Source organism: Poecilia reticulata, linkage group LG14 (assembly GCF_000633615.1).
Source record: "Poecilia reticulata strain Guanapo linkage group LG14, Guppy_female_1.0+MT, whole genome shotgun sequence".
In the NCBI taxonomy this organism is placed as follows: Eukaryota; Metazoa; Chordata; class Actinopteri; order Cyprinodontiformes; family Poeciliidae; genus Poecilia; species Poecilia reticulata.
Window position 1 is genome coordinate 16,177,454 of NC_024344.1, and position 26,405 is coordinate 16,203,858.

The 26,405-nt window shown below is 39.3% G+C and overlaps 1 protein-coding gene across 6 annotated transcripts in view; it reads left to right on the forward strand.

Annotated features, from left to right (window-relative positions):
- Positions 1-26,405, forward strand: part of specc1 (sperm antigen with calponin homology and coiled-coil domains 1) — a 91,478-nt gene that overhangs the window by 57,010 nt on the left and 8,063 nt on the right. For all 6 annotated transcript variants that reach the window (XM_017308625.1, XM_008428054.2, XM_008428055.1 and 3 more), the window contains 2 exons: positions 1,863-1,965; positions 18,135-18,251. In XM_017308625.1, coding sequence (XP_017164114.1) covers positions 1,863-1,965; positions 18,135-18,251 — 220 coding nt within the window. The remainder of the gene's footprint in view (positions 1-1,862; positions 1,966-18,134; positions 18,252-26,405) is intronic.

Here is a 26,405-nt window from a genome sequence, read left to right on the forward strand (position 1 = left end):
TTTGTGCCAACCCGTTTGGTTGTTTTCAAACGGATATATTTACCTTTTGCCAATTTCAGAACATTTTCCTACTTGATTATTGTTATTATTATTTTTGCCTTAATGAATCATCAACAGTAAAACTTCATCACTCCAACAACTGGATACCCTTGAGTTACATTAATAGATGTACTTTTATGTGTTACAGTCAGGCAGTAAAGTTGGTTAAAACTATCATCTGTTTGGCCCATATGAAGGAGAACGCCGTCTTCTACTAAAACTCGGCCAACATTGTGAAACTCTGGCTGCAAAGACACAAAGACCTGCCAGTCCAAATCTCATATTATTGCATTACTAAACTCTGTATTCAAACTCTGTATCACAGCAATTTGGTCACTGACGTAATTTCTCCACAGAGATCAGCTGCATCTGTTACCATGTTTAGTGCGTTTATTGCTTATGTGAGAACCGCTGCGTTATTATCGATGATGTGTGCAAATATCCACCAGTTCTGGAGTAATTTAAAAAGGCAAAAACATGTCCGCTTCTAGCCTCGCACGGCCTGAAACGGGGAAAATAATGAATTCAACAGCAGAGCCGCAGTGACGTGTGAAATGTTTAAGCATGCTGAGTGGAACGACCAAATCTCATGTTCTTCCCATGGCCTCCAAACCCCAGGGAGCAAGTCCCTAGAATAATATTACAGATAGACGTTAAATCTATCCGTCATGCATAGGATTTCTTTCCTTACTGCTTTACAACTGTGTGCGTTGTGCATGATGTCTGGAAACATTTGAGTGTGGGACCATAGGGACCTGCGGGGGAGCCGGGCAGTAAAAACGGGCTTCCACTCTGCACTGACATGGCCGCCGTTCCAAGTTAAACGTGGCTCCGCTCTGAACTCTAAAACAAATAAACGAAACTACAAAGAAGCTCCGGAATCATCATGTTAGTGCAAGATAAGATAATTCCTCCAGTAATGAAAAATTGCAAATCAGAGGGGCTGTTTTTTTTTTATAGCAAAAAAACATAGTGGATTTGTTTTTCCTTTAGAGCAGCACCAAACACAGATTTTGAACCTTAATTTTTCCGTCTCAGTTTCTCCTCTTTTCTACTTTCTGGACATGTAAAAACGTTTAGCTGCCTTTTCAGTAAAATGCTTGTCTTAAAGTGAATCTATTCTTTCTTAAAAACTCTCCTAAATCACACATATGTCTCTTAGCATCACCGATGATCTAGAAAAACACTCAGATCTTCCAGGTTATAGAATCAGAATCTATATGAATAAAGTTGGCACATCTCATTTTCTCTCGGTAAAGTTTTTTTATATATTTTTTTTTACCAGGAATGCTGATTTCTTCCCACGTATCAAATTTTCTTCTATTAGAACCATTTGCATTTGTTTTCCTGTACACAATGCAGCTCTGAGCTTTGCATTTCATCTAAATAATATAGTTAATGTGCCTCATTTAAGTTTGAGATTATATGTTTAAAACAAATAACTTTTGCTGTTGCATAAAAACGTTTAACCATGTGATCTTTTATTTTTCTAGTCCAAACAGAGAAGAACTTTTGAAAAGGAGAAATAAAAATCATCAAGTAGTTCTATGAGAAATCCGAGAAGAATCAGATGTTTTATTTTTTTATTAGGCTACAAATAATAAAATTTGTTTGCACAATGCATTTGTTGCTCTGATCCGTTATAATTTTAGCCGTCTGACCAGCTTTGATTAGCAGGCTTCCTCCACGTACTCATAAATAATTGTGTGGGAGGGGGGGACAGTGGAGGAACTGAACTAGATATCACACAAGTTGTACTCCAGATGACATCTCTGCTCTCTCTCCCTCTCCTCTGACTGCGGCCCGCGTTCCCCTGGTGACAGTGTGGAAAGAACGGACCCCTTGGCCGCTCTGGCGCGGGAGTACGGAGGATCTAAGAGAAACGCTCTACTGAAGTGGTGCCAGAAGAAAACAGAAGGCTATCCGGTAGGGATCACAGGCCACAGACTGCTCTCAAACATGAGACGTGCTCCACACACTTTCACGCCCAGCCCTCCTTCACGTCTACATCTGACAGTTTGATTTTTAGCCTTCACTCCCCTGGCTTTCATTAAAAAAAAAAAGAAGAAAAAAGTGAGCCGACACTGCTTTATATTGCATGACGCGATATTGATTATTCTGACCTCAGGTACTGAGGTCAATCTTTGTTTATTTTTACTTTTTTTTTGGCAATCGCTGGGTTGCACAGCTGGAACGATGTACTGTTGACCAACCGTTTAGCTACTGGCGTCTCACATCTCACTGGTATAAATGGGTTTATACCTGAGTATTTAGACGGACAGTTATTCAGATTTTTTTTCACTTTGCAAAGAATATTTAGTAATATTTCCTCTGATAACCTTAAAAAGAATCACAGTGAACCACCATCCCAATACACATGATACAGGGTTGAGATGCTTGAATTTCACTTTGGTATTTTTCAAGTTTTGGAAAGTTCTTGACTGAAGTTCTTGCAAGTGATTGATATTCAACCTGCACAGTTTTGGAGCAAAGTGCAATCTAACATTTGATTCAAACCCTAAATTTGGACAATGTTGTTTACAGTTGAAACCAGATATTTTCATACAACTAATAAAAAAACCATACATATTTACAGATTATTTCTAGATTAACATATTTGCATGTGCATGCTTGTTTATTTATTTATATTCAGTCACGTTCAATTACTAATGGCCATAGTCGTTTAATCTCTGGATTATAGAGTCAGAGGCCCAGTTTCAGGCCTTAAATTATGAAGTCCAATTTCTTTGAACTCATGTTGGATATACACAGCATGTTAACAACTGAATGTAACGTAGATATTTGGTAGTGCCAGAAAATGGCGCTGGATTTTATGTGCCTGGAAAACACATAATACTTCCCCTTTAATCTACTTCTCAACAACTGATCTGTTGGTTTTTACACTTTCAGGAATCAGAAAAAGAAACTGAATTTGGTTTTTCGTTGGAGGAGTTCTGACCTTTGCTGTGATTTAAGTTCATGACATTTTCTTTCAGAAATCAGTTCTCACCCCTTTTACTTTCTCAGCTTCTGCTTCTGCCCTGGTTGCGTGCAGCAGCTCTCTGCTGTTCTGAAACGAGTCGCTTACTTTAGACCGTAAGCATCACTTATCAGACCAGGCGGTCTGAAAGTCCGGGGATGGACAGCCGTTCTCTCCAGAACGGACAGATTGCCGATTCGACTCTTGCCAGATTTGAGGTGGAATGATTTGGATCAAAGCATGTTTATGTGTTAGAATGGCCTAGTCAAAGTCCAGACCTGAATCCAACATAGATTCTGTGGCTAGATATAAAAGTTCATGCTTATAGATCTTGCAGAGAAGAATTGACTGTTTTTTAATTATTTTTTTATCTACCACATTGTTAAAAAACGTTCTGGTTTAATTGCAGAGAAAACTCTGATGAGAAATCAACACAATCATAAAATATATTTTATTATTATGTTACACATTTTTATAAAACCTCATGTTATTTTCATTCCTCTAAGGAACATAAATCATGAACTCATTAGTGGGTTTTTTTTTAATCATATAAATAGTAATGCAATACTTTAACATTTCTGGTTGTAATGGTTCCACGAATGGTGAAATAAATATTTCTTAGGCCACAGAGCAAAGTGCTGACATTAACCAAGCCCAGTTTCTCCTCTAATGGCCAGTTTAAGGAGCCCATTATGCCCAGTGGGATTACAGATTAGCCAGTATAATCACTGTGCTAAAACGTTTTTCCTGCACGCAGAGGCGGCTGCAGGCTGCAGACTCTGGATCTGGAAGGAAAGGAACGACTACAACGCTGTGTGCATCCTGATGAAAAATACAACAAACCCTTTTTTTTCTTCTTAAAATCAATTGTTTCATGTGACTCTTCTATAGAAAGATTCACAAGTTCTAAATATAGATTCCACTTTTCCAGCAAGAGAGTGAGTTATTGAGTGATGTGTCACGTCGATGGTTCTGACTTCTTGAGAACAAACCTACTGAACTTTGAGCCGCCCTCCCTCCATCTCAGCTGACTTTAAGGTCACAGTTTGCTCTGCTGGTAAAAGAGGCACTGAGGAGACTGAAACCAGAGCTGATGGCCCGTCTGTTGGGTGGATAAAACCAGTGACTTTTAGACACAATCAGTGGTTTGAACAGTTTTAAAAGGCAGTTAAAAGTTTGATGAGATACGCTTCAATTATAAATGTTGCGATGAAAGTTTACAGCTTCACAGTCTCAAGTTTCTTCCAGGATTTCTCTGCGTTTAGCTCCATCCACCTTCCTAACCCGCCGCCCGCAGCCTGATGCTCCCACCGACAGTTTGTAACATAAGTTTGTGTTGCAGCTCTTTTGCAGTCAGTCAGAGGTTCTTCCGACCAACTTATTTCCTGGGAATCTGGCGGCAGCTTCCTCTTTCTGTCAAATCCAAATGCGGTTGACTTTAAGATCACAAACGACTCTTCCTGCTGCATCACCGTCAACATTTAGGGTCTCTGTTGTCTTTTTGTCTCCTTTTCCTTGTTCATGAAAGGCATAAACAAAGTATTTGAGGTTGCTCACATGATTTGCAAATGTGTTTTCGAAATCTACCGCAGACATGATGCCACTAAAATAAGAAAGAAAGAATGGAAAATGCAAAACATTGTTTATCATTTTTATTCCTCTTTGTGTAGTCCCAGTGAAATACTCTGAAGTTTGTGGTTGCAATGTGTTAAAATAGCATGAATACGTTTGTGAGAAAATGCAAATTATAAACCAAACCTGTGGATTTTAGTTCAGTTAAGAACAGGTGAGTTGAGCAACATAAACTCTTCACTGTAAGCGCTGATCCCTTCACAAAGGGCGATTATTTGCAAATGTCAGGAATGCGTTAAGTAGATTTGGCTAACAGCGGCGTTTCAGGCTGTGGCGTAATCGGTTCCTTTCTGGATTCGGACGGTGATCCATTGTTGTTCAGATGTTTCTTCCGAGCGCCATGCGCCGGCTCTGCTGCTGGGTTTCTCAACGCACGGCGAGGCGGTTAACTCTTTCATGGGCGCCTCGCTTGAGCCGCAACGTAAAGTCTCGACAATGCAACGCAGCATGTGCGGCGCAGCACATAGAACAATTAGCAGTGATTTCCAGGAAATGACCCTGGAGATTTTTTTTTTATATCCTTCTGCTGAACTCCATCCTTTCCAGAGGGATTTCTGTTTCTGTTGATGTAAGGACATATACTGCATATTTGTGGGCCTGCAGTTTGTGAAAGTGACTCTAGTTCCTTAGAAAACGTGACCACAAGATCTTGTTTGAGTTTCATGCCAGGCTGTGAGAAAAGGATGTGTTGAGTTTCGCACATCTGGGGGAAGGTTACGGCACTGCAGGCCTCCACCCATGTGGATCTGTGATTCCAGTCAGAACCAGCAGAGAGCCTGTGACTTGGTCAGTTTGGGCAAATACTCACTCATCAAAAAGTGATTGTATTTTTGTCTTTCTGCCAGGCTAATGCCCAGCTCTGATAGAGGCTAGTAAACTTTAGCTTCAGCTGCAGATCTGACCTCATTTATTGTTGAGATGTGTGAAAAAAAGCGTTTACATTTTTTCATGCATACAGTAAATCACAGCCTCTGTCATTTTAGCAAAACTAGAAGGTGCCGATATGACCCTTTACAGCCCATGTAAATGTAATTGTAGCATTTCGTTTTTAAATTATAGCAGGGCTAATCTATCAATTTTTCCAGCAATTAATTGATTAATTAGATTTGAAAAAAAAAATTTGAACATTCTGCATATTTTTAATTTAAACATGTCTTTCTAAAACAATGTTACATCAAAAGTAAAAGTAAATAAAATGATTCAAATCCTTTATCTTAAATTAAAAAAAAAAAGCCACAAAGGAGCAAAGGCAGCATCTGGAGCTAAAAAAAAAACAACCTCTGACAACATCTGATAAGCTCACATTTTTGATGTTTGACTAACGTTGATCTATGGTTGATGTATTAACTCTTTGTTTGGATTAACAAATTAATAATTGGATAGCAAAAAGCGCGTAATAGGATTTTTCTTTATATATATATATATATATATATATATATATATATATATATATATATATATATATATACAGAATTTGAACCAGGTGAAGCTAAAACTTTGAGGAGTTTTGGGTTTTAGCTTAAGCAGCATTAATTACTACTTCAAGTACGTTACTCTTTCAGGAAAATGACCTTTGTTGAGACTGTATCCTCCAGGTAACATTTAATTAATTGCTAAATTATTTTAACAATCGATTCATCATGATTAATCCAATTAATTGTTTCAGCTGTATTTTATAGTTTACTTTTATAAATGAATCAGTTTCTAGAAACTTCTCATTAGGAATCCTTTTACTTCCTGGTTTCCTGCAGCATAAAGATAATCTCAGACGGATGGCCGCTTCTTTTAGCCACATAATTTACCTAGCAACAGGTTAAAAAAATCGTCAGAGCTCATAGTTAGAGGCCAGCAGCAGAGCATGGCATCCCGGGGTCACAGAGGTCACGTTCAAACATAATAAACATGCCCACTGGTTGTGTGGGTGCCGTCTTTTCTGTCTTACTGTTCCAGCTGTAAACATTTGGACAGATGAGAATCAGACTGAGCGTCTCGTCAGCAAACACCCAGGCGGCTCCGGAGTAAAGCGAGGGGTGGATGTGTGGCTGCTTGCCCTCCATGTGGAGGATCTGGGATTGCAGTCCGTCTGCTTCTGTGCATGACATCACGAATCCTCTGAAATCATCTCAGGAATCTCTCCTCCCAAGAGCGAATGATTAGGATTATGTATTTTGTGCCATGTTGCGCTTCCTCTTCTTTCTGCCTCTGACAAATTCACAGACGTTTTAATTCAACGCTAATCAGCATCTTGGCATCGGTGTGCCGCACAGGGTTTGTTCTCGGCCTCTTCGGCCACATAATTACCAGTCAGGTGAAAGAGGAAGCTTTTTGGCCCTTCCTGCCCCCTCTCCGGTTCCAGGTGGTTCAGTCAGGACTCATATGGCTCACGATTGTCTGCCAGAGACAAAGTCGAGGCCAGTAGTTATTACAGTCCCTTTGTTGGCAGAAGCCGTTGTCAACCGACTGCCTAATTAAAGTGAAACAGAACCCGGGTGCTATTGTGAGCATTATGAGAGATTATTTGATGGTTTATAGTAGCTGAGGGTAAAATAAATCTGTGTGATTGTAGCTGGACAGAAAGCCTGATGTCATTCTGTGCTTTATTTTCTGAAATCAATAAAAGGGAGAGTCTGTGTAATCATCACCAGGAGAGGGCTGTGTGATGTGTTGTAACAACCCTTCGCTTTGCTCAGTTATGATGATTTTAATATTAGGTTAGGCTCTCGTTGCTCATCTACAAAAGGGAAACGTCAGTCACTCTGGTCTCGGCTCGGGTGTGCGGAGGCTCGGGTGTGTGTTTACGGTCTGGTGTCATCATGTTTTCTACACGTGACGACGGCTCTGATGGATGAACGTTTGAGAAAAATGTAAAGAAACACTGTGTGTGTGCGTGTGTGTGTGTGTGTGTGTGTGTGTGTGTGCGTGTGTGTGTGCGTGTGTGTGTGTGTGTGTGTGTGTGTGTGTGTGTGTGCGTGTACATATGAACATCTTAAATTTGACCTTTCACATGCTTTTTCCTTCCATCTTCCATTAACATGAAAATGCCTGTTTATGACTCTTACTGAGAAACTTTTAGCCTTTTGTGGTTGATGTTTTATTTTATAGCAAATCAATCGTAATCAGCAGAATTTTTCTTTTTTGACCAAATAAATAAATGAAATAAAATAAAGTATGGTAAATATTTTTATTTGGCTGTAATTCATTTGTAGAGACAAGTTTTCACTTTGACACTAAAAGCTTCCTTTTTGCCATTTTTTTTGGCAAAAAAACCCAAATAATTTTGTTGATCATGACTGACTTGTAAAATAAGTAAAATTAGTAAACCACTTAAATGAGTGAATTCTGTTAATACTCACTGTATATCTATCCTAAAGTCTCACAATCAGAAGCTGTTAATGTGTTTAATACATGACATTGTGTCTTTGAAGCTAAATTAATCCTAATTTTATAACACTGAATTTTAGAAAAACAAGTCGAATCAGATTAAACTGCAGGTTTTGTATTTTCATCTAGGTTTTTTTTAGTTCAAAGGAACTTTAAAAAAAGCCTCATGTTGTTTTTTCCTCACACTTCCACTGGCTCAGCATGACTCAGGGACCGGATTGGTTTATCCACAGACGGAAACCATCCAACCATCGAAGATCAGACCAAACTCCTGATTTCTGACCATGTGAAACGTCTTTTAATCACTTTTATCTGTTCAGTCACAGTGAACGTTCCTCCTATTTCCCAAACTTGAAAACCCAGATTTACCTTTGATATAATAACTCAACATCATATTAAGCAACATTTCTCTGTAAACCCCCAGGGAGATCAGAAATGTTGATAAAGTTAAACCTTTAATCAGCTTAGATAAACGTTTGCAAACATCTTTCTTTTAGTTTTCATGTTCCTTTTGATTTTCTCTGGAAAATTGGCCTTAAACTGATTTTATAATTAACATAATCCCAATTTGAATTTATAGAAATTATTTTAAATGAATATACATCTCTTCGACAGGATTGTTTTCCCAGCATTCGATTTGATCACAAATTAATTATTACACAATAGCTTAACGCCAAACACAGCCAGTCAGATCCTGCACATGCACAAAGACAAGTTCAGCGTTACAGAGCATGCCATCACCATGGAGAAGACATCATGGGGGGGACATGGTGTTTCGCAGAGCAACATATTTGTCCACCGTCTGCCTCCGTACCCTAAAAAAACACGGCGCTGCTGGAAGCAGGTGAAGGCCTGAGCTGAACTCTCGGGGGGACGGTGAGATGTGAGCCCAGACCGGCTCCGTCACCTCGGCCGTCAGGATTCTGGGAAGCACAGATCGATTAGCAAGGGCCTCTGATTGACTCTGCCCTGTGGGAGAGACTCGAACGACCTCTCACAGGAAATTAGTATCCACAAGGGACGCTGTGCACGTCAGCTTTGCACTAAACACATGAAGCACGCAGCGCTGTCGCACTGTGTTTCAAGGCGGATTGTAAAATGTGTCCTTGAAGGACTGTGTGGAAAAATAAGAAACTTCCCAAGGCCATTATTTTTGGTCATCTGTAAGTTCAACTTTCTTTTTCTTGAACAAAAAAAAAAAACAAACTACATTGACCGCACACACCTGGAGAGTTTACTGCCATTTGTTTTATTTTGGTGTCACGTTGTTGGAAATGTTTTCTGTAGTCTTATGTTTTTGTTGAAAGCTGAGAGTGGATTTAGACATGTAGCCATTCGATGATGCGTCTATTTATAGCCACGATTTGGGGCTGAATTTTGTCTACATCATGTGTGTCAAACTGTCGGTCCGCGATCCAAATGCAGCCCGCCGCGGCTTTTTCTGTGGCCGTCGAGACTTTAACAATAACTTCGGGTTCCCAAGAGGTCAGTTGTCATTTTTTCTAATGCATGTCAGCCTCGATTAAACTGGATCTGAATTAGATTTTTTATTCATCCAGAGTCTTGGTTTCATCTCTTTCCGTTTCTTTTCTGCCAATTTTCAGAGGTTCTGTGGAAGGAAGTGAGTGAGAACCATCGATTAAGCTATTGATTATTCTGACAATCAGATAAAAAAAATGGATTGATAAAGATTTTTCATTTTACCACTTTAGCTTTTTAAAATATTAAACATACATTAAACATGCAAATAAAAAAAATTCTGTTCTTTTTTTTTTTTTTTAAATAAGAAAATAAACATTGTATTTCCTAAAATCCAATAACTTGGCATTCCTCTGGTAAATCTGAAGCGGGTGGAACTTGAAAAGTTTGGAGTAAAACATATACCGACAAGCATATTTTTTTATCTGAAATATTAAATTTATGTGTTTGTTTTTTTGTAAAGTTTTGGCTTAATTACTGCTCAGAATGTGTTTGTTTACTTTAGCAAATTACCTTTTCTTAAGTCTGTATATTTCAGTTACTGATGAATAATTTTCTGAATTAGTTGACAAGTATGTAAATAATTGATTTATCACAATTAATCCACTTAATTTTTTAAGCCACATTCTTAAAGCTAAAACTTCAAAACTGCTCATCACAGACGTGTTGGACGTTTAAGAGGTCTCAGTGCTAAAAACTGGATCTGGAAGGTCAAAAACCAAGATGTTAACTTGTAATTCTAAAGTATTTTTTGCTTTTTTTGTGTGTGTGTGTCACTGTTTAGATGCAGAAGCTTTCCTGAACATTTGCCTAGTTGGGAACACGGTCAAGCCTTGCACTGTATATTTATCATGCTCTGTGATGTCTTAATTTAGGACAGCTCCGGACACTTTATACATTTTTTTTCTCAATTAACCATAGAAGCCAAACAAAAATAAATGTGCTGTTTTCTCAAGATGGGAACAATGAGAAAAGCCTCTGAACATTCAGCTCAGCTGGGCCTGAAAGAGCAGAGCCTATCCGGCCTCATCTGGGAAACACACACACGTACGCACACACGCACACACACACACACGCACACACACACACACGCACACAGGCTCACACAAAAGCCATTGAAGAAGCGGAACGGACCCCTGGGAGAGTGGGGTATGGAGGTCAGACATCGAGGACAGGAAGAGGATAGAAGTTCAAAGAGTCGACGTTACAGTTCTAATGACGAAGGAGGGACATTTAGAGCCGCCGCTTTACTCTACATTCATCTATTCATTAGTTTTTTTATTCCGTTTCCTTGAAACGGAATAAAAAACTTTGTTTCTCCCCCCCAAAAGCTTTTTATTATTATATTATTAGGTTTATTGTAAAAAAGGAGCAAAGAATCTCAATCATAAATCCAAATGATGTCATGTCGAAACTGTCTGGACTACAGGAAAACATATGGAGCCTTTTTTTTTTTTACTTCAGAGTTGTTGTGTGAAGAGGTGATGTAATGCACCTAAAAGCCAGAGTTAAATAGACTTTATATAACACAGGAAGGAAATGCTGAGAAGCCTCATTTGGAGAACATTGACATTTTGTTAGAATGTTCTCTTTGTCTCTTTTTAACCAGATGAGGCGATGCAATATTTAGAAAGGTCAGTGGAATCCAAGATGTTCACGAAACTCCTTAAAAGTTTGGAGTTATTTGGCTGAGAAAACGAAGGAAGTTTGCCCTTTCATTTCGATTTCTGCTCCAACTACCAAAACTGTACACATTCATCACGTTTTGTGTTGCAGCACAACAAGATTTCGCTCAGGTTTTCATCCTGCAGTTCATCCAATCTGAACTCTCTGCAGGTTAGTCTATAAATAAATAGAATGTTACAGCGATTTATTTTTATTTTATTTTACTATTAGAGTAAAAAAATAGAGAAGAGGAGGAGGGAAGGAAACGGCACTAGAGGCTCTCATGGTTAGGCAAAAGTTGACAAGAATCAGACTCGGCGTCTGCAAGATGTTCCCAGAAAATATTCAGTATTTGTGGTTTGTCCTCTTGAGTCCTGGGAACTTTAAATTGTAGCCCACGTCTCAAACTGAACAACCACAGATCACCAATCATCACGACCAGAGATTATCTTTAGCACTGGAAGAGTTCAGCTAAGACAGCTTTATTGACAGTAAATATGTTTTGCACCCAACTTGTTTTTCTGAGACCGCTCTGCTCTGGTCAGTTTGGTGCGTTCCTGCTGTGCCGGCTAAAGGTGGGCTGTGAATTTAGTCTGCCGACTGTGAGAGGGGAGAGCTGCTGCTTCAGCTTCGATGACCTTGGGGCCAAGGTCACACTGACCCCCACAACAAGTTGTAAAATCAAACCGTTAATTTTATATTTGCTCATCACAGTTAAGACTTAACAGGCTGAGTCCAAACTGGTGGAGAGTCATGTGATGCCCCTGTGTAAAATTGTAATTTTTTTAATAATCAACTCCTGCACATCTCCAAAAAGAGTTTTTACAACAAACACATCTTTTTTTTTATTTGTTTTTGCAGAATGCATGTTGCAAAGTCATTTTCTTCCGTCTTACTTCTCCTGTGAGTAAGAAGTTCAGTGTTGCAACAGTGACTTGTTGACATTGGAGTGTCAAGGGGCATTAAAGCATGACAGCAGTAGTTGGCTGGTCATAAGACCAGTGGCATCTACGTGCGGCTGCAGAGGCTAAACCTCTGTGTGTGTTTGTGTGTGTGTTTGTGTGTGTGTGCGCGTGTGCGTGTGTGTGTGTGGTGGAGGTCCAACCTATTCATGAATGTCATTTTAAAAATATCTGCAGCATTCAGTAGATAAAGACCGCACTAGATATGACCAAGTGTTGCTTCTGCAATTCCCTCCACAATTAGTTTCCTGTATTAAACTGCAACGATCCAATGTGAAAATGATGGGAAGAAAATCTAGAATATATTTCAGTTTTATGCATAAACTATGTGCTTGTCTCCATCTTTGTAAAGCAGAGGTTGTTTTGCATATAATAATAAAAACAAGCAAAGGAATACAGACTGAAAAATACCAGGACGGTGTTTAAAGTCAGCTGCTACACTACAAAAACAAAACGGTGACAGTTTGTTTCACTTCCACCAAGATATTATGAATAGAAAAAAGTGGAACTACTACTGTTTTATTAATGTTAAGAAATTATTGACTTAAAATTAGCTACTATATGTTGCTGAAAAGTTACTTGTAAGTTACTTTTGTCTTATTCCAAGTGTACTACGATATTAGCACTAGAAAACAGAAACTATTTGGTAATATTTTGTGTTTTCGTGGTGTATCTGCTGGCACTATATACTATTCATTTTACTCCATTATAGGGCAATAGCATTCTCTTAATCCTCTCTAAAGGTAAGTCATAAATTGAGGTTGTGCTAATTCGTCACAATCACGTTTTTAATTGAGTGGCAAATAATCAGAGAATTGAACAAACTCCTTTTTATCATGACATCCCTGCAGCAGAAGCAGTTCAGATTTTGCCCGGTCATGTTTGTTGACTTTGTTCGGTTGCCTGCAGTGAACAGTGTTGTCACTCTGGCCTTGTTTTTCTGCTGCAGAGAATGGAGTTGACATGCTCTTCTCGTCAATGCTAAGGTTTTCCTCCATAGTTCTCAAACAGAGGAAGGGAACCTGTTCCCTCAGGATTGAGTTGCTCTTCTCTAGTCACAGCAGAAAGTGATTACTGGGCGTTGATGTCTCGTTGGTAATGTGACCCTGCTGCAGCCTGCAGTAGTGAAGAGCTCTACCTTTGGTCATGAGGTCTGGATCAGGAGTGAAAGAACAAGCTGCTAGATAGAAGCTTCCTCTCTCGATGGCCTGTGCTCAGATAGAGAGATTATTCAAGTGGAGCTGCTGGTGCAACACGTTGAAAGGAGTCAGCTGACTTGGTTTGGCAATAGAAGAATTAATGTACTGCCAAAAAATACACTGTATTACATTTATCACAGTATTTTTGTCTAGTTTCTAGAATACTTGAAATGAGACAAAACTAACTTACAAGAACCTTTTCTGCAGTATGAAGGAGCTTGTTTTAAGTCAATAATTCATCATGTTGATGAAAAAGTGGTTTCACTGGCAGGTTATTTCACTTGTACATCAGGGAAAATGTATACGTGAAATGACCTCAGTGGAACTAGTACTTTTAAAAAATATTAAAGAATATTGACTCGAAACAAGCTCCTTTATCTTGCTTAATTCAAGTTTACTAAGATGTTTGGACTAGAAACTAGACAAAATACTTGGTGAGATAGATTTTGTGTTTTTGCAGTGAGCAGCTGTTATATATAGACATAAACATTACATTTGTCTCTTTCAAAATGAGAGGGTCATTTACAGCATAGGCAACACAGCAAAACTCACTCATCCATTTTCTATACCGGCTGAATCTTTGCAGGATAACAGGAAGGCTCAGGATAACAGGAAGGCTCATGTCTGTCTCCAGCACTGGGAGCATTATGAACAGGTCACTGGTTCATCACACTCATGTGTTTTTATTTTTTTCAATATGACTGTACTTCATGAACTTATGATCAGCTGATGAAGGATTGTATAGTTGGATTATATAATGTTTTCTATACTGTTTGAGTGGAGGCTTTATGTTAAACCCACTGGACTTTCACCATTCGTTTATTTCTTAATACCTTTGATCTGTAATTTAATTGTGCAATGAGCTAAGCAAAATACTTAAAAATCAAACAGGAAAGTAATCTGTGAATCCCTGATGCTTTTTTTAACTTCACTGAACTGCAACCTTTTTAAAGAGAAAGTTGTGTAGAGTGATCAGCTGTCCATGTGCTGACATGCTGAATCAGACTTAGTCCAACAAAATGTTCTGTCCTCTCTGTCCAGCCTCTCTCTCTCTCCCTCTCTCTCTCTCTGAAAGCGTCGGCTCTGGCTTTTTGTGCCGGGCGAGACGCTTCCTGTCGCTTGATGCTGTGTTTGCTTTTCTGATCCCTCTCCCAGAGACCTGTTGTTGTCCTCTGCTGTTTTAGCATTCATGTCTCTCTCCCCATGCCGACTCCAACAGCCGCCCCTCCCTGCGCCGTGACCTCTTCCCCGAATTCAAACATGCCTACCATTACGATTGGCTCTCGTAATGGTACCTGACACCTGGAAAGGCTGTCTCACACAAATTGTCCTCAGAAGCCCCCCGATCAGGGACTATTTCTGTCCGCTTTGGGCTTGGAGTGTGACTAACCCCCTACTGTTTCCCCCAGTGTGATGTGTGTGTGTGTGTGTGTGTGTGTGTGTGTGTGTGTGTGTGTGTGTGTGTGTGTGTGTGTGTGTGTGTGTGTGTGTGTGCGCGTGTGAGTTTACGCATGCTTCACCCACGCTCAGTGCTGCTGAACCAGCTGTGAGAGGGAGAGGAATGTGAGTGGACATCACTGCTCAGGTCTGTCCTCCAGCTGAGGACCTGAACTCACTGAGCACATTTCCAACTCATACTGTATGTTGTAGAAGCGAAACCCCAGTCCGTAATGTGATGATGCTGATGTCGCCATGGTAACGCCCACATACTGATATTAATACTGTTAATCATTGGGGGAATTACCACCACCTAATTTGGCGCAGTACGTTATATTTGAACCTGGATTAATAGATGCACCGGAAAACACTGAACATGTTTTAAACTGATCAGACCCTCCAGGATTTTGTGGAAAGTCACCGATTTGTGTAGCTATTTTAGAAATATTTGCAAGAAATTTTGGAATATTTGAGCTTATGAACAGCGGTAATAATGACTTTTCTTTGCACTGTGCATCGATCACAACTTACAGCTTGATGTGAAGTAAGGCTGAGGCAGCTTCACTTAGAAGAAATAATAAATATTAGCATCTGGTACTTAAAGCCAATGTTTTTGACAATTTTTGAGGAAAATTTGCAACAAACTCAGTTTTGCATTAGCACAAAAAAAAAGTGCTGTTGACTTTGCGTAAATCTCGGCGAATGCAGAATCACAGAAAAACTTGAGGGACTGATTGGTGTGATTTTGCAGCAGATAAAAGCTGCTTTGATTAGATTAAGAAAATATAAACAAAGAACTGTTATCTTGTAGGTTTTATTTATGCATCTGGAGTCTAGAGGACCACATGAAAAGCCACGGCGGGCATGATTTGGCCCCTGTGCCGTAAGTTTGACACATGCGCTTTAAAAGATCAAAAACCTGTACTTCCACTTATAGGAACTGAAAATGTTAAACTCAGAAAGCTGGTGTCAAAGCAGGAACTGGAGACAGATATTTATTTATGCTTTTATTTCCTGTTGTCTAGACTTCTGTAAACAGCTTTTCAGATGCATCAACAAAAAAAGTTACTGACCCGCTCAGCCGGTCCAAACGCTGCAGCGGAAGCTCCTAACAGACGAGCTCACTTCACTCCTGTTTTCATGTCTTTGCACTCGTTCTTCCTCTTTTCAGAGTTCATATTAAAATCCCAAATTTAACCTTCTGGGCTCAACTTTAACCCTCTGTATTTATGTTTCCTTGAACAGGTTAGAATAGGTCTGTGGCCTATATAAAACAATCTTTCTTGGATAATCAGACTTTAGTCTGGTCAGTTCTGCCTGGTTTAAGCTCATTTCAGAATGAGATGTTTAAGAGTCTCTTGTTACTTTAAATCCAAGTCATTTGCTATTGGCCATGCCCCCAGACTCGACATTTACACTCGCATGTGAAAATGGCTGCAAACACATGCACAATTATGCAACCGTATATCTTTGAAAAGCATCAGCAGTTCCTCCTGCACAGCCAACAGGAATGCAGCAAATAGTTTCAGGACAGTAAGTCAACAGCAAAACACTTATCTTTCCCAGCAGCCATTGAACAGCCAGCGGTAAAATCAGCTGACCAAACGTGCTGGAGCTCCGCTTGGGTTGCTAGGTAACGGCACAGTGGGACTTAACAGTCAGGATGTTTTCGAAATGGCTCGTCTTCCAGACAACGGAACATGTTAACATAATACCAAATAAAAAAACAGCTGGATGGTTTTTGTTTTTAGGCGCTCGGGCGGCTTTTAAAAGCAGTACAAATCCAAGAAAAGTACAAAAATGTATTAATTATCTAGAATTTTTTTATATTTTTATTAAGTCATTTTTAAACTTTCATTCTCTATCTTTGTAAACATTGCTGTTTCTTTCCTGTGAAAGGTGCTCTGCTCGTTTTCTACATTTAGCCAAAGACATATTTACACATCAGCGACCTGCAGTGATCACATCATCAGCACCATTACATGTTTCACTTCCTTTCACTGAATTTCCCTCCTCAACCTGGAGAGTGCGTCTGGTTTAATGACTATGCTAACAGGCATCCAGACAAATGAAGGCAGCCAGAAATGCCCCCTCCCCCACCCAGAGCTCAAGGGATATTCATTATTGCGGTGACCGGGTGATTTAAAATTTTTGTCCCTGGGTCTCAGAGTTGTGCTGTTTTTCTATCCCGTCAGGCAGTTAATTGCATTCACCTGGCGTCACATATATGGATCAGTCACTGATTAGATTTGCAGAATGAAAATCCGCAGCGCTGCTGTCCGCGGGGCCAGGATTGAAGACCACTGGCCGGGAGCAACGGTAAACAAACACGAGGCAGCGTGGCACGTCGTTAGCAAATCTCTGGAGTCAATTCTCTGTGGTGCAAGACGCAACAGATGGACTCTGAGATATTTATTGTGCTGCTTTCGCCCCAAAAACATATCTTCTGGTACAGCAAGTCCAATTGTTTTGTGCTTCTTTTTTTCTTTTTTTTGAGTTGTGAAAACAAGGCTCTTGTTTCTTCTGGGGCACAAACAAATCTTGGCGCCCAGGTTGGGTTGGGCCGCACATATCCACAGCAGATTCAGTAGAATTGAGGGTTTTTTTCTGTTTCTTGCATGTGCGACACTTTTTTCCTGACTTTTCTCCTACAAATTTGACATTTCTGCACTTGTAGGTTTTCTTTTGTGCTAAGTGTGACGAGCGGACGCCATAAAACCGAGATGTTGTATTTGGCGACAAAGTGGTTTCTGGAATGTAAGGAAGGAGGGCCTCCTCAGCTGCATGGTTTCCAAAAGCTCATGAGAGGGATGAAACAGGAAGACCCCGTAAATAACTTATCTATCCAACGGGGAGTGTGCAACCCCTAAACAATGGCCCGCAGGAAGTCTTTCCTTCGAACTCTTCAAGACTTTTCAGGCCCAGAATACACTGAATGCGTCGTGTGCGAGGTGACATTTCTGCGCGAATCCCACAAACAAAAACAGGAGGAGCTGGACGTGCCGCTGAGCACGTTCCTCACCCAGAGGGCAGATCAGAGACCTCATTGACGGCAAATCTACGAAGATCCTCTTACCCGCCGCTGATGGAAACACTAGCCGCCTTAAATGGAGTCTGGAAAAACCCAGAGTGAGACGTAATGGCATTAGATCTTAATTGTCATGTTGTTTTCTGTGGTTCTTTGACTTAATGGCTTTTTCATGGGCTCTTCATATCGCTCGCTCGCTCGCCCAAGTTATGGATGCTTTAAGGTCACCGTAATTACTGTCTGTGACTTCATCCTGCGATCTTGTGGCTTTCCCTCTCCTCCTGCTGGTAATTAATGATGAATAATAAATAAATACTTTTCTCTGTCAACAGAATATCGATGTGACCAACTTCAGCAGCAGCTGGAGCGACGGCCTGGCTTTCTGCGCCCTGCTGCACACGTACCTGCCTGCTCACATCCCTTACCAGGAGCTCATCAGTCAAGATAAGGTACAGGAAGCCTGTACAGGAGCGCACACTGTGAAAAATACCCCCGCTTCCAAAAAATAAAGGAACGCTTCCCTGCCTGCGGGTCAGACGGGTCAAAAAGTAATTCTATTTAGAGAACAGAGAAATAAAAAAACAACTTTAAAAAAAAAAGCAATAAAGGAGGCTACTGACTGAGCAGCTGAAACTCTGTATGGGAAAACATCCAAGTTTAAAGGCAACAGCAGGTTTTCCTCCCTGTTTCACAATCAGTTATGCAGTAGAGGTCTGCCGTCTGTCTGCACAGTTTAAAATTAAAGCTGCACCATGTAGCTTTATATATATATATATATATATATATATATATTTTTTTTTTTTTTACATATTTGTTAAAACTTACTATGTTCTGACAGTATGAGACGAGACTGAGCCCCTCTGCTCAAATCTACTGCCATCTGCAGAATCAATCAAGTTTATCAGTATAGCATATTTCAGCAACATGGCAGTTCAAAGTGCTCTATGTCATAAAAACATACACAAAAATACAAAGTCAAAGAACACAGTCAATGATTGTCAAGTTTCATCGTTATACATCAAAATGTTTTATAATGATTTATAATGTTTCAACAGCAACTCTAAGCAGGTGAGTTTTTAGTCTTGATTTAAAGGAACTACACCTTTAGAAATGCACCTCGCCTGGTCAGAAACAGTCAATCAGAGCCAAGAGGAGGGTCTTAGCGCTGTCAATCAGCATAGTGATTTTTCTATCACATTGCTGAAGATTGACGGTTTTCTTACCATGACAGGAAAACAGTTTATTCTGTTTAATGATGCTAACTAGCATGAACATTCACTATTACAGTAAGGGTGGGGTGTGAGCAGTCCGTACATGAGGGTGATTGACCGTGCTTAGACAGGGAGAGGTGTATTTCTGCAGTTAGCAGTGGAACCACATGGAGAAGGTAGAAGAGCTCAATTTTTTCACAGATTATTTTTCTGTCTCAACATGGTGATTCTATTAACAAATATGTAAAAAAAAAAACTACTTTTTATTGAAGTTACCTGCTGCATATTTAAGAGGATATCTTGAGTCAACATCCTAATTACTCAAATGTTGACCATTATTCATTTATTTTCAATTTTCATCACTTACAACCACAAACTTTAACGCCCTACTGGGTTTTATGTGGGCGATCAGCACACAGTTGTACATAGCAATGAAGAGGAAGTCAAAAAATAGAAATCTGTGAAGTGCTGTGATCCCTTTACATTCAGCCCTTAGGAGCCTGTGATTCGTAGAACCACCTTTCTCTGCGGTGGCGGTGATTTGCACCACATAGCGGTTCGCACGTAGGCCAGGAAATTCAGTTTCGCTCTGATTCGATCAGAGCAACTTCTTCCGCATGTTCGCTGTGTCTAAAAGCCTGGCCTGTGGGGAACTGCAAACTTGTTTAGATTTTCTTTTTACAGCACTCTGATGTTTGAGGGTTTCATTATTAATAGCTGCCATGTCAAAAACGACATTAGCTGCTGATGTCTGCAGCTCCTCTGGAGTTACCATGGGAACATTAGCCACTTCTTTAAGTAACATGTTCAGTCTAAATTAATACCAAACCAAATAAAATTGACGTGGAAATGAACAACAAAAACAATATTTTAGCACAGCACTACACTAAGTACCTGCAGCTCAAACCATTACAGAATATGTGCACTTTGTCCTTTTTCTTTCCTTTTAAGCAGCTTCTGAGGTTTTGTTGGACTCAGGCTTTCATGGCCGCTCTGACCTCCTCAATAAGTGGGTCAGTGTTTCATCAGCATGTAATTAGGGACTCGGCTCATCAAACTTAAGTGATTGGAAATCAATGCCTTTATTGAAAGGCGCGCTGAATGCACCCAGCCCCGTCTTCACCTCATCCTGTCCCCATCAGGCAGTGGGAAACGTGTGGTTTTACGGTTTACATTACAACTTCCACGAATTAGAGGGTTGGAAAACATGTCGGTAAAAGGAGTTGATGTTGTGATGCGCCCTGCATCCTTATTTTTTAATCAAGGCGTGTGTTGCACAGGTTGACAAGTGTGGCATTTTGCACGTGTAGACCCTCTGTCCACACAAATCACTCACACCTCCAACTAAGACGCTGAGATGCTTCTGTGAGTCACAGCAGCTTCTGCAGCGTGAGCAGCTCCTTGTCGGTTTGCATCAGGACACCAGAGCGTTTTATAGGCACTGAATGTTGCACCACACACTTTCTGACTACATGCTTCACGTAGAAAGCCATTTCCTTTTTAGAGCATCCTCAGATTCAGTAAAAAAAAAAAAAAAAAAAAGTTATCATTTTTAATGATCTAATCTGCGTCTTTTGTTTTTCCCTTCCTTTCTCCACCCTGTTTTTTTTTTACTGAATAATTTTGCATCTGAGAAAATGTGGAAAAATTAAAAAGTGCATGTTGGGCCTCTTTAGCTTGCAAGAATTGAACTGCCTGAAAGCAATATTTATGGATTGACATGTGGAATATGATGGAGCAATGGGAGAAAATAAAAGTATGAAAATAAACTTGTATGAGAATAAAGCCAAAATAATACAAAAATACAATCATAGCATTATGACTGTATTAAATAAGTTTATTATAATGGTTTTATTCTCACAGTATTATGACTTTATTCTCATACTTTTTTTTTTCTCAGTATGGCCATGATATTCCTTTGCAGTGATATACGTGAGCGTGACAAAAGTGAAAGTCATCTGCTTATGCACCCCACATTATGAGCCAAGAGGGAAATAAAATCCTTGTTTTGCATTTGATGTAGTCACGGACTTGTCTAATGGAGTTGCATCCATTTCGCAGGTCTTTTATATTGGCCGTTCAAAGAAGGCACGGTGATGAATTATGAATGTTTGTGTAGTCATGCTTTAAGCGACGTAGTGATACTGACGGCTCTGTAATGCGGACAAGCAGCTGGTATACAGACAATATGCTGCCTCCCTGGGGGACGGCGGCTCCCTCACTTTGATCTCACATTGCGGCAATAGATAAACGCCTTCGACCCGACCTGACATGTTCTACCTGATAAATTGGTCGTGTGAAGGTGGGTGCGTACAGCCGTGAATGTGTAACATGGAGCTGGTGACGGAGACGCTGCTTGGCCCATCTCTCTGAATAATTCAATAGACGTGTGTTGCCTTTAATAACTCTTTCTGAGTGACTTTCCCCGAGGCCCAAACACCCAGCCTGCTGCCGGTGTAATCCGTCCTCCCAATAATCCCATTACTAGCCTCCTTCACCTTTTGTCATAGGTACTTTTAGGAAGATAACACGGTAGGTCTGCTTAGATTTTAGGTAAAAGGGTTTCTGGGATTTGCACCCGGGTGACAAATCAAGGAGATGGTGACAGAACCATAACAGTACTCACTTAAATTTTTTTTTTTTACATTATATTCATATATATATATAATTTTTTTTTTTTTCTAATTAGACATGTAGGAAGCCCTGAGGAATGTTGTCTGAGCTCACCAGCTTTGAGACCTAACAGACAGGGAACCTACATGGAGATTTAAGTGTTCTTTAACAAGCCAGATCTGCATTGATTTCATCACAGTGATGAATAATAAAAAAAGTAACTTACAAAAACAAACATTTCACCAACATTTCTGACACTTTTTAATTTCTGACTAGCATTTTCTCGTAATAACTGTGTCACCAGAATCAGGGGCGCAACTACATACTTTCTGAGGTGTAAGAACATGTCATTGTGACATAAACATGTACAATTCATCTTTAATTAAAGTATCAATAATAGTAAATGTACATATATGTGAATACATTGCTGCCTACAGGGAAATTAAAACAAAAAAAGAGCTATATTTCATCATTTAACATATCAGTGAGCCAAAGAGCCACTTCTGTTGGCCTGTGTCTAGAACAGCCTGTGGGCTGCAGGTCTGAGGCTTTTAGCTTGCAAGTTTTCTATCATTCTTATAGCTTGATAGGATACCAGCTCATTCCATCTCCACATCCATCTTGTGTAAATTACGAGCAACTGTAGCATAATGATAAAATGATAATGATGTAATGTGATAGGTAGGTAGGTAGCAGTGGTGGGAAGTAACGAAATACAAGTACTTGTTACTTCACTTAAGTACAATTTTCATGTATCTGTACTTTACTTAAGTAGATTTAATAATGGGTTCTTTCTACTTTTACTCCACTACATTTTACAGTAAGTATCTGTACTTTCTACTTCACTACGTTTCTACAAATGTGAAGTTCAGGGACTTAAGGTGGCGCAGTGAAATCCGAGCAATAATGTGACTTACTTGTCTGTTGTCACCCATCGCCTCCACCTTTACTCGCACGCGGAGCTCCAGACATGCGCAGTGGTTTCCTCTGAGCGGGAGGCGATGTCTGTCTGATCGTCAGTAACATAAAAGCGCTGCATAAATCGATATGGCGACATGTAAAATCAGCAGGGCTTCGCTTTCACAGACGGGGACTTTGTCCAACTTTTAGCGTCACTTGGAAGGAAAGCTTAAAGAAAGGTAAGCTCCGTGGACGTGWTGCTAGCAAAGCTAGCTGTRCTGACTGAGACACACATGTTGCATCTGCGATGAAAAAAAGTTGTCACTCATGCGCTGAATTATTGTGTGGAGGTGTTGAGTGAGGTGTCGTATATGGGACAACTGTGGTACCAAAGTGCAATGTAGTGGTATGATATTCAGGAACATCCGATTCTTCTGGACGGATCTTTACTGATTAAATTTATTTCAGCTCCAAGTAATTAATATCTAGGTGTTTTATGGGAATGTGGATCTTTCAGATCAATTTGAGAAGTAATTTTGATACGTAAAAGCTCATTTTTTTGTGTCACGTAGCGCGGGGTGCTGGTCTGTACTTGGTCTTGGGTAGGTGGTCTTGACTACCTACTGGATCCTTGGTTGCCTGTCCTCCCCCACCCACCTTCTTTCCATCCCCTTTCTGTTGGATTTCTTTAAAAATAAATGCCACTAGTGGCAAAAAAAAAAGTGAAGTTCATGTTATGTTTGGACAGGAGACAAGATGTTTCCATCCCTGAAATTCTGATGGATAGAATTACATATCTAAGTCTAAACTATGTTACAGAGTAAACACAATAAAAACATGCTTTATCTGTGGCATTGTTCATTAAAATGGCCCATTTCCAATGTATTAAAATTAAATACGATCGGTACACTTAGTGATATTAGCGAGTAGGTAATCCATTTACTTTTACTTTTAATACTTAAGTATTTTTAAAAGCCAGTACTTTTTTACTTAAGTACAAATGTTAATGTGGTAGTTTTACTTTTACTTGAGTACATTTTTGTCTGTGTATTTGTACTTTTACTTAAGTAAATTTTTTGAGTACTTTCTCCACCACTGGTAGGTAGGTAGGTATGGAAGTTATCTATATAGATTTATATAGATGGATATATATGTGTGTGTGTGTGTGTGTAGAGAGAGAGATCGATAGATATATAGATTGATCGATATGTAGATATTATATATGTGATTCTTGAGAATAGGGACAAAACAGGTCCTATGGATGAAGCACAAAATTTGAATAAAATATACACAAAATATTATTTTTTCAAATATCTGACTAAACTAACCTGGGCCATGTGAGCACAACAATGTATTTTTTCCAGGTATTTGCTGAATATTTTTTTATTTTAAACATTGTAGTCGGTGAATGATGCCCGTCAAAGCCCTTGTCCAGGAGCAGAACTCAATACATTACAATAGTTTAAAATAATTAAAGAAATACTAAAATTACATATTATGACAATTAAGTATAAGTAGTCATATAAATAACTATAAAGGTATCAAGAAATTGAATTAAAAATTATTTTTTGATATTTTCCAGCTCCGTTGAAATTTGTCCCTAGTTTTTGTCAACACCGTCAGACATGAAAAGAATGTAAACAATCAGGCATTATTGGGGGGCACCAGAACTTCTGAGGACCCCATGACCACTTCCTTTCTCTTCCTTTGCTAGGAGGGCTAGTTAGCTCTGGTTAGCTTATGTTATTCTTTAGTTTTTTCTTCTTTTTATTCCTAAGTTGTTTGTCACAACCATAATGTGTCAACACCATACCTGACAATTTACAAAACTTTTATGAAATTTGTTGAATAAAAGCTTAATTTTGGTAAAATATAAAGATTTCACGGACCTGATTAGCTACAACATGGCCTCCTTCAGAATAACATATAAATTGAGGTAGTTTGGCTTTTTGTCAACTCCTTCAGATGTCAACTCCATCTGAGTTTTTCTGACTCTTTCAGTGAAATTGTTGTCAAATATCACTTAAATGTGCAATTAATTCATTTTAATGTATTTTACATAAATTGCATTACTTCACCTACCAAGTTTTTCATTTTACTCACTAGTTTGTCACCACATTCAGTTCTGTGTCAACTCTGTCATGCCGTGTCAACTCCATCAGATGGACTTTTTGTTGTTTTTTGTTTAAAATAATATTTATTTTTGTTTCTTGAGAAGCATTTGTCTGTAAAATGAGTAAAAATATCACTAATAGGGTCATTAAAAATTATTTATTTTTGTCAGATGGTGATGACAACGTTCTAAGTCAGGTCGATTAAAAATGTCATTTAAAAAAAAAATGTTGCAACGGGGAGGCTGGCATCTTTACATTTCCAAAACATTATTTGTCATATTTGCATACATAAGGTTGAGAAATAACAAAAAAAATTATGGGAAAATTAAAACCCATTTTGAATCACTGATTATACGTATATGTTAATATGTAGAGAGAGATCGATAGATATTTGGATTGATATCGATATGTATATAGATACATATACGTATGTATATACGTTTATGTATTATGTGTGTATATATATATTTATATATACATGCAGGGGTGAAAGTAAGGGGGTACGGCAGGGTACCGCGTACCCCTAAAAGATTTAGCAGGGGTACGCAGTACCTGCAATAGATGGGAGCGGCTGTCAGCTGTAGAAAAGCAACGGGTTCACTGTGCAGCCGTGAGTGATTAGTTTTTCAAGAACTATCTGAAACACGACTTAATCAGTTAATAAATAACTTATTTCCCTATTTTATATTGTGTCTGAACTGTTTGTGCTTTGCTAGAGCAGAGCTGCAACACGTCGGTCGCGGAACGTTGAGTCGATCTCGGCATTAGGTGACAAACTGAACGCTGAGACCAGCACGTCCTCCTCTGACTGGCTTATCAAAACGTTCATAACTTTATTAAAGAACAACAAAAAAAATCAACAAAACGTGTTCAAATTAATGACCCAACAACAATAATAATCTCAGTGATTATTGTTTCAACAAGGTGTTGCGCAATTCTGTGCGTTTCGGTTCCATTACCAAAATAACAGGGCAGGAGTTTAAAATTAACTAATCAACCACCGCTGTGTTCAGGGAGGCTTATTAATGATCGCAAAAATAAATATCAAGCCTGCAAACCTGATATCGTAACGGACTGAATGTTATGTTTTTAATGTAATCTCTGGTCGGCTTGTGGAGCGCAGGAGGTTGCCATGGCAACGGGTGTGCTTAAATGACAGAGAGAGACGGAGAGTAAAAATGTGCGAGTGGTTTAAAGTTGATCACCTGTTCAGGTTGTTTTTCTTTGTCTTGGCTCATCACAGCCGCTGTAGTTTCTGAACGTTCAATAAACGACAAACTTGGACTAATTACCTCGTTAGTCTGTTAGTATACGTCATTTACAACAAACATCAAACATGGTAGGCTATATATGTTTCATTAAGTATTTAACAAACAAATGGCTTCTACCGCGATTAATTAATTAATTGTTTAAAATTAAATAAAAAATAGTTTGGTGCCGACAGGCTCAGAGTCTGAAAGGCTTTTCCTCTATCAAACAAAAAAAAAATTTGCCTCTTATTTAGTGGAAATATTGATGTTGATGAGACTTTCTCCAAAATAATAACCCTTTTCAACCTTTATAGCTCCACTGTTAAAAATGAGGCTCTAACATTCATAAATGACATTGAAATAAAATCCAGTCCAACATCTGGTTTGAGGTGATTCCTCTGGAACCTGTTAGAGGAAAAATATCCCAACTTCAGAAGATGAGCTTTAACCTAACAGAGCTCTGTGGTTCCTCCTGTCAGTATGAGTCAGGGTGAGGAGGCGCCATGTTAGGAAGA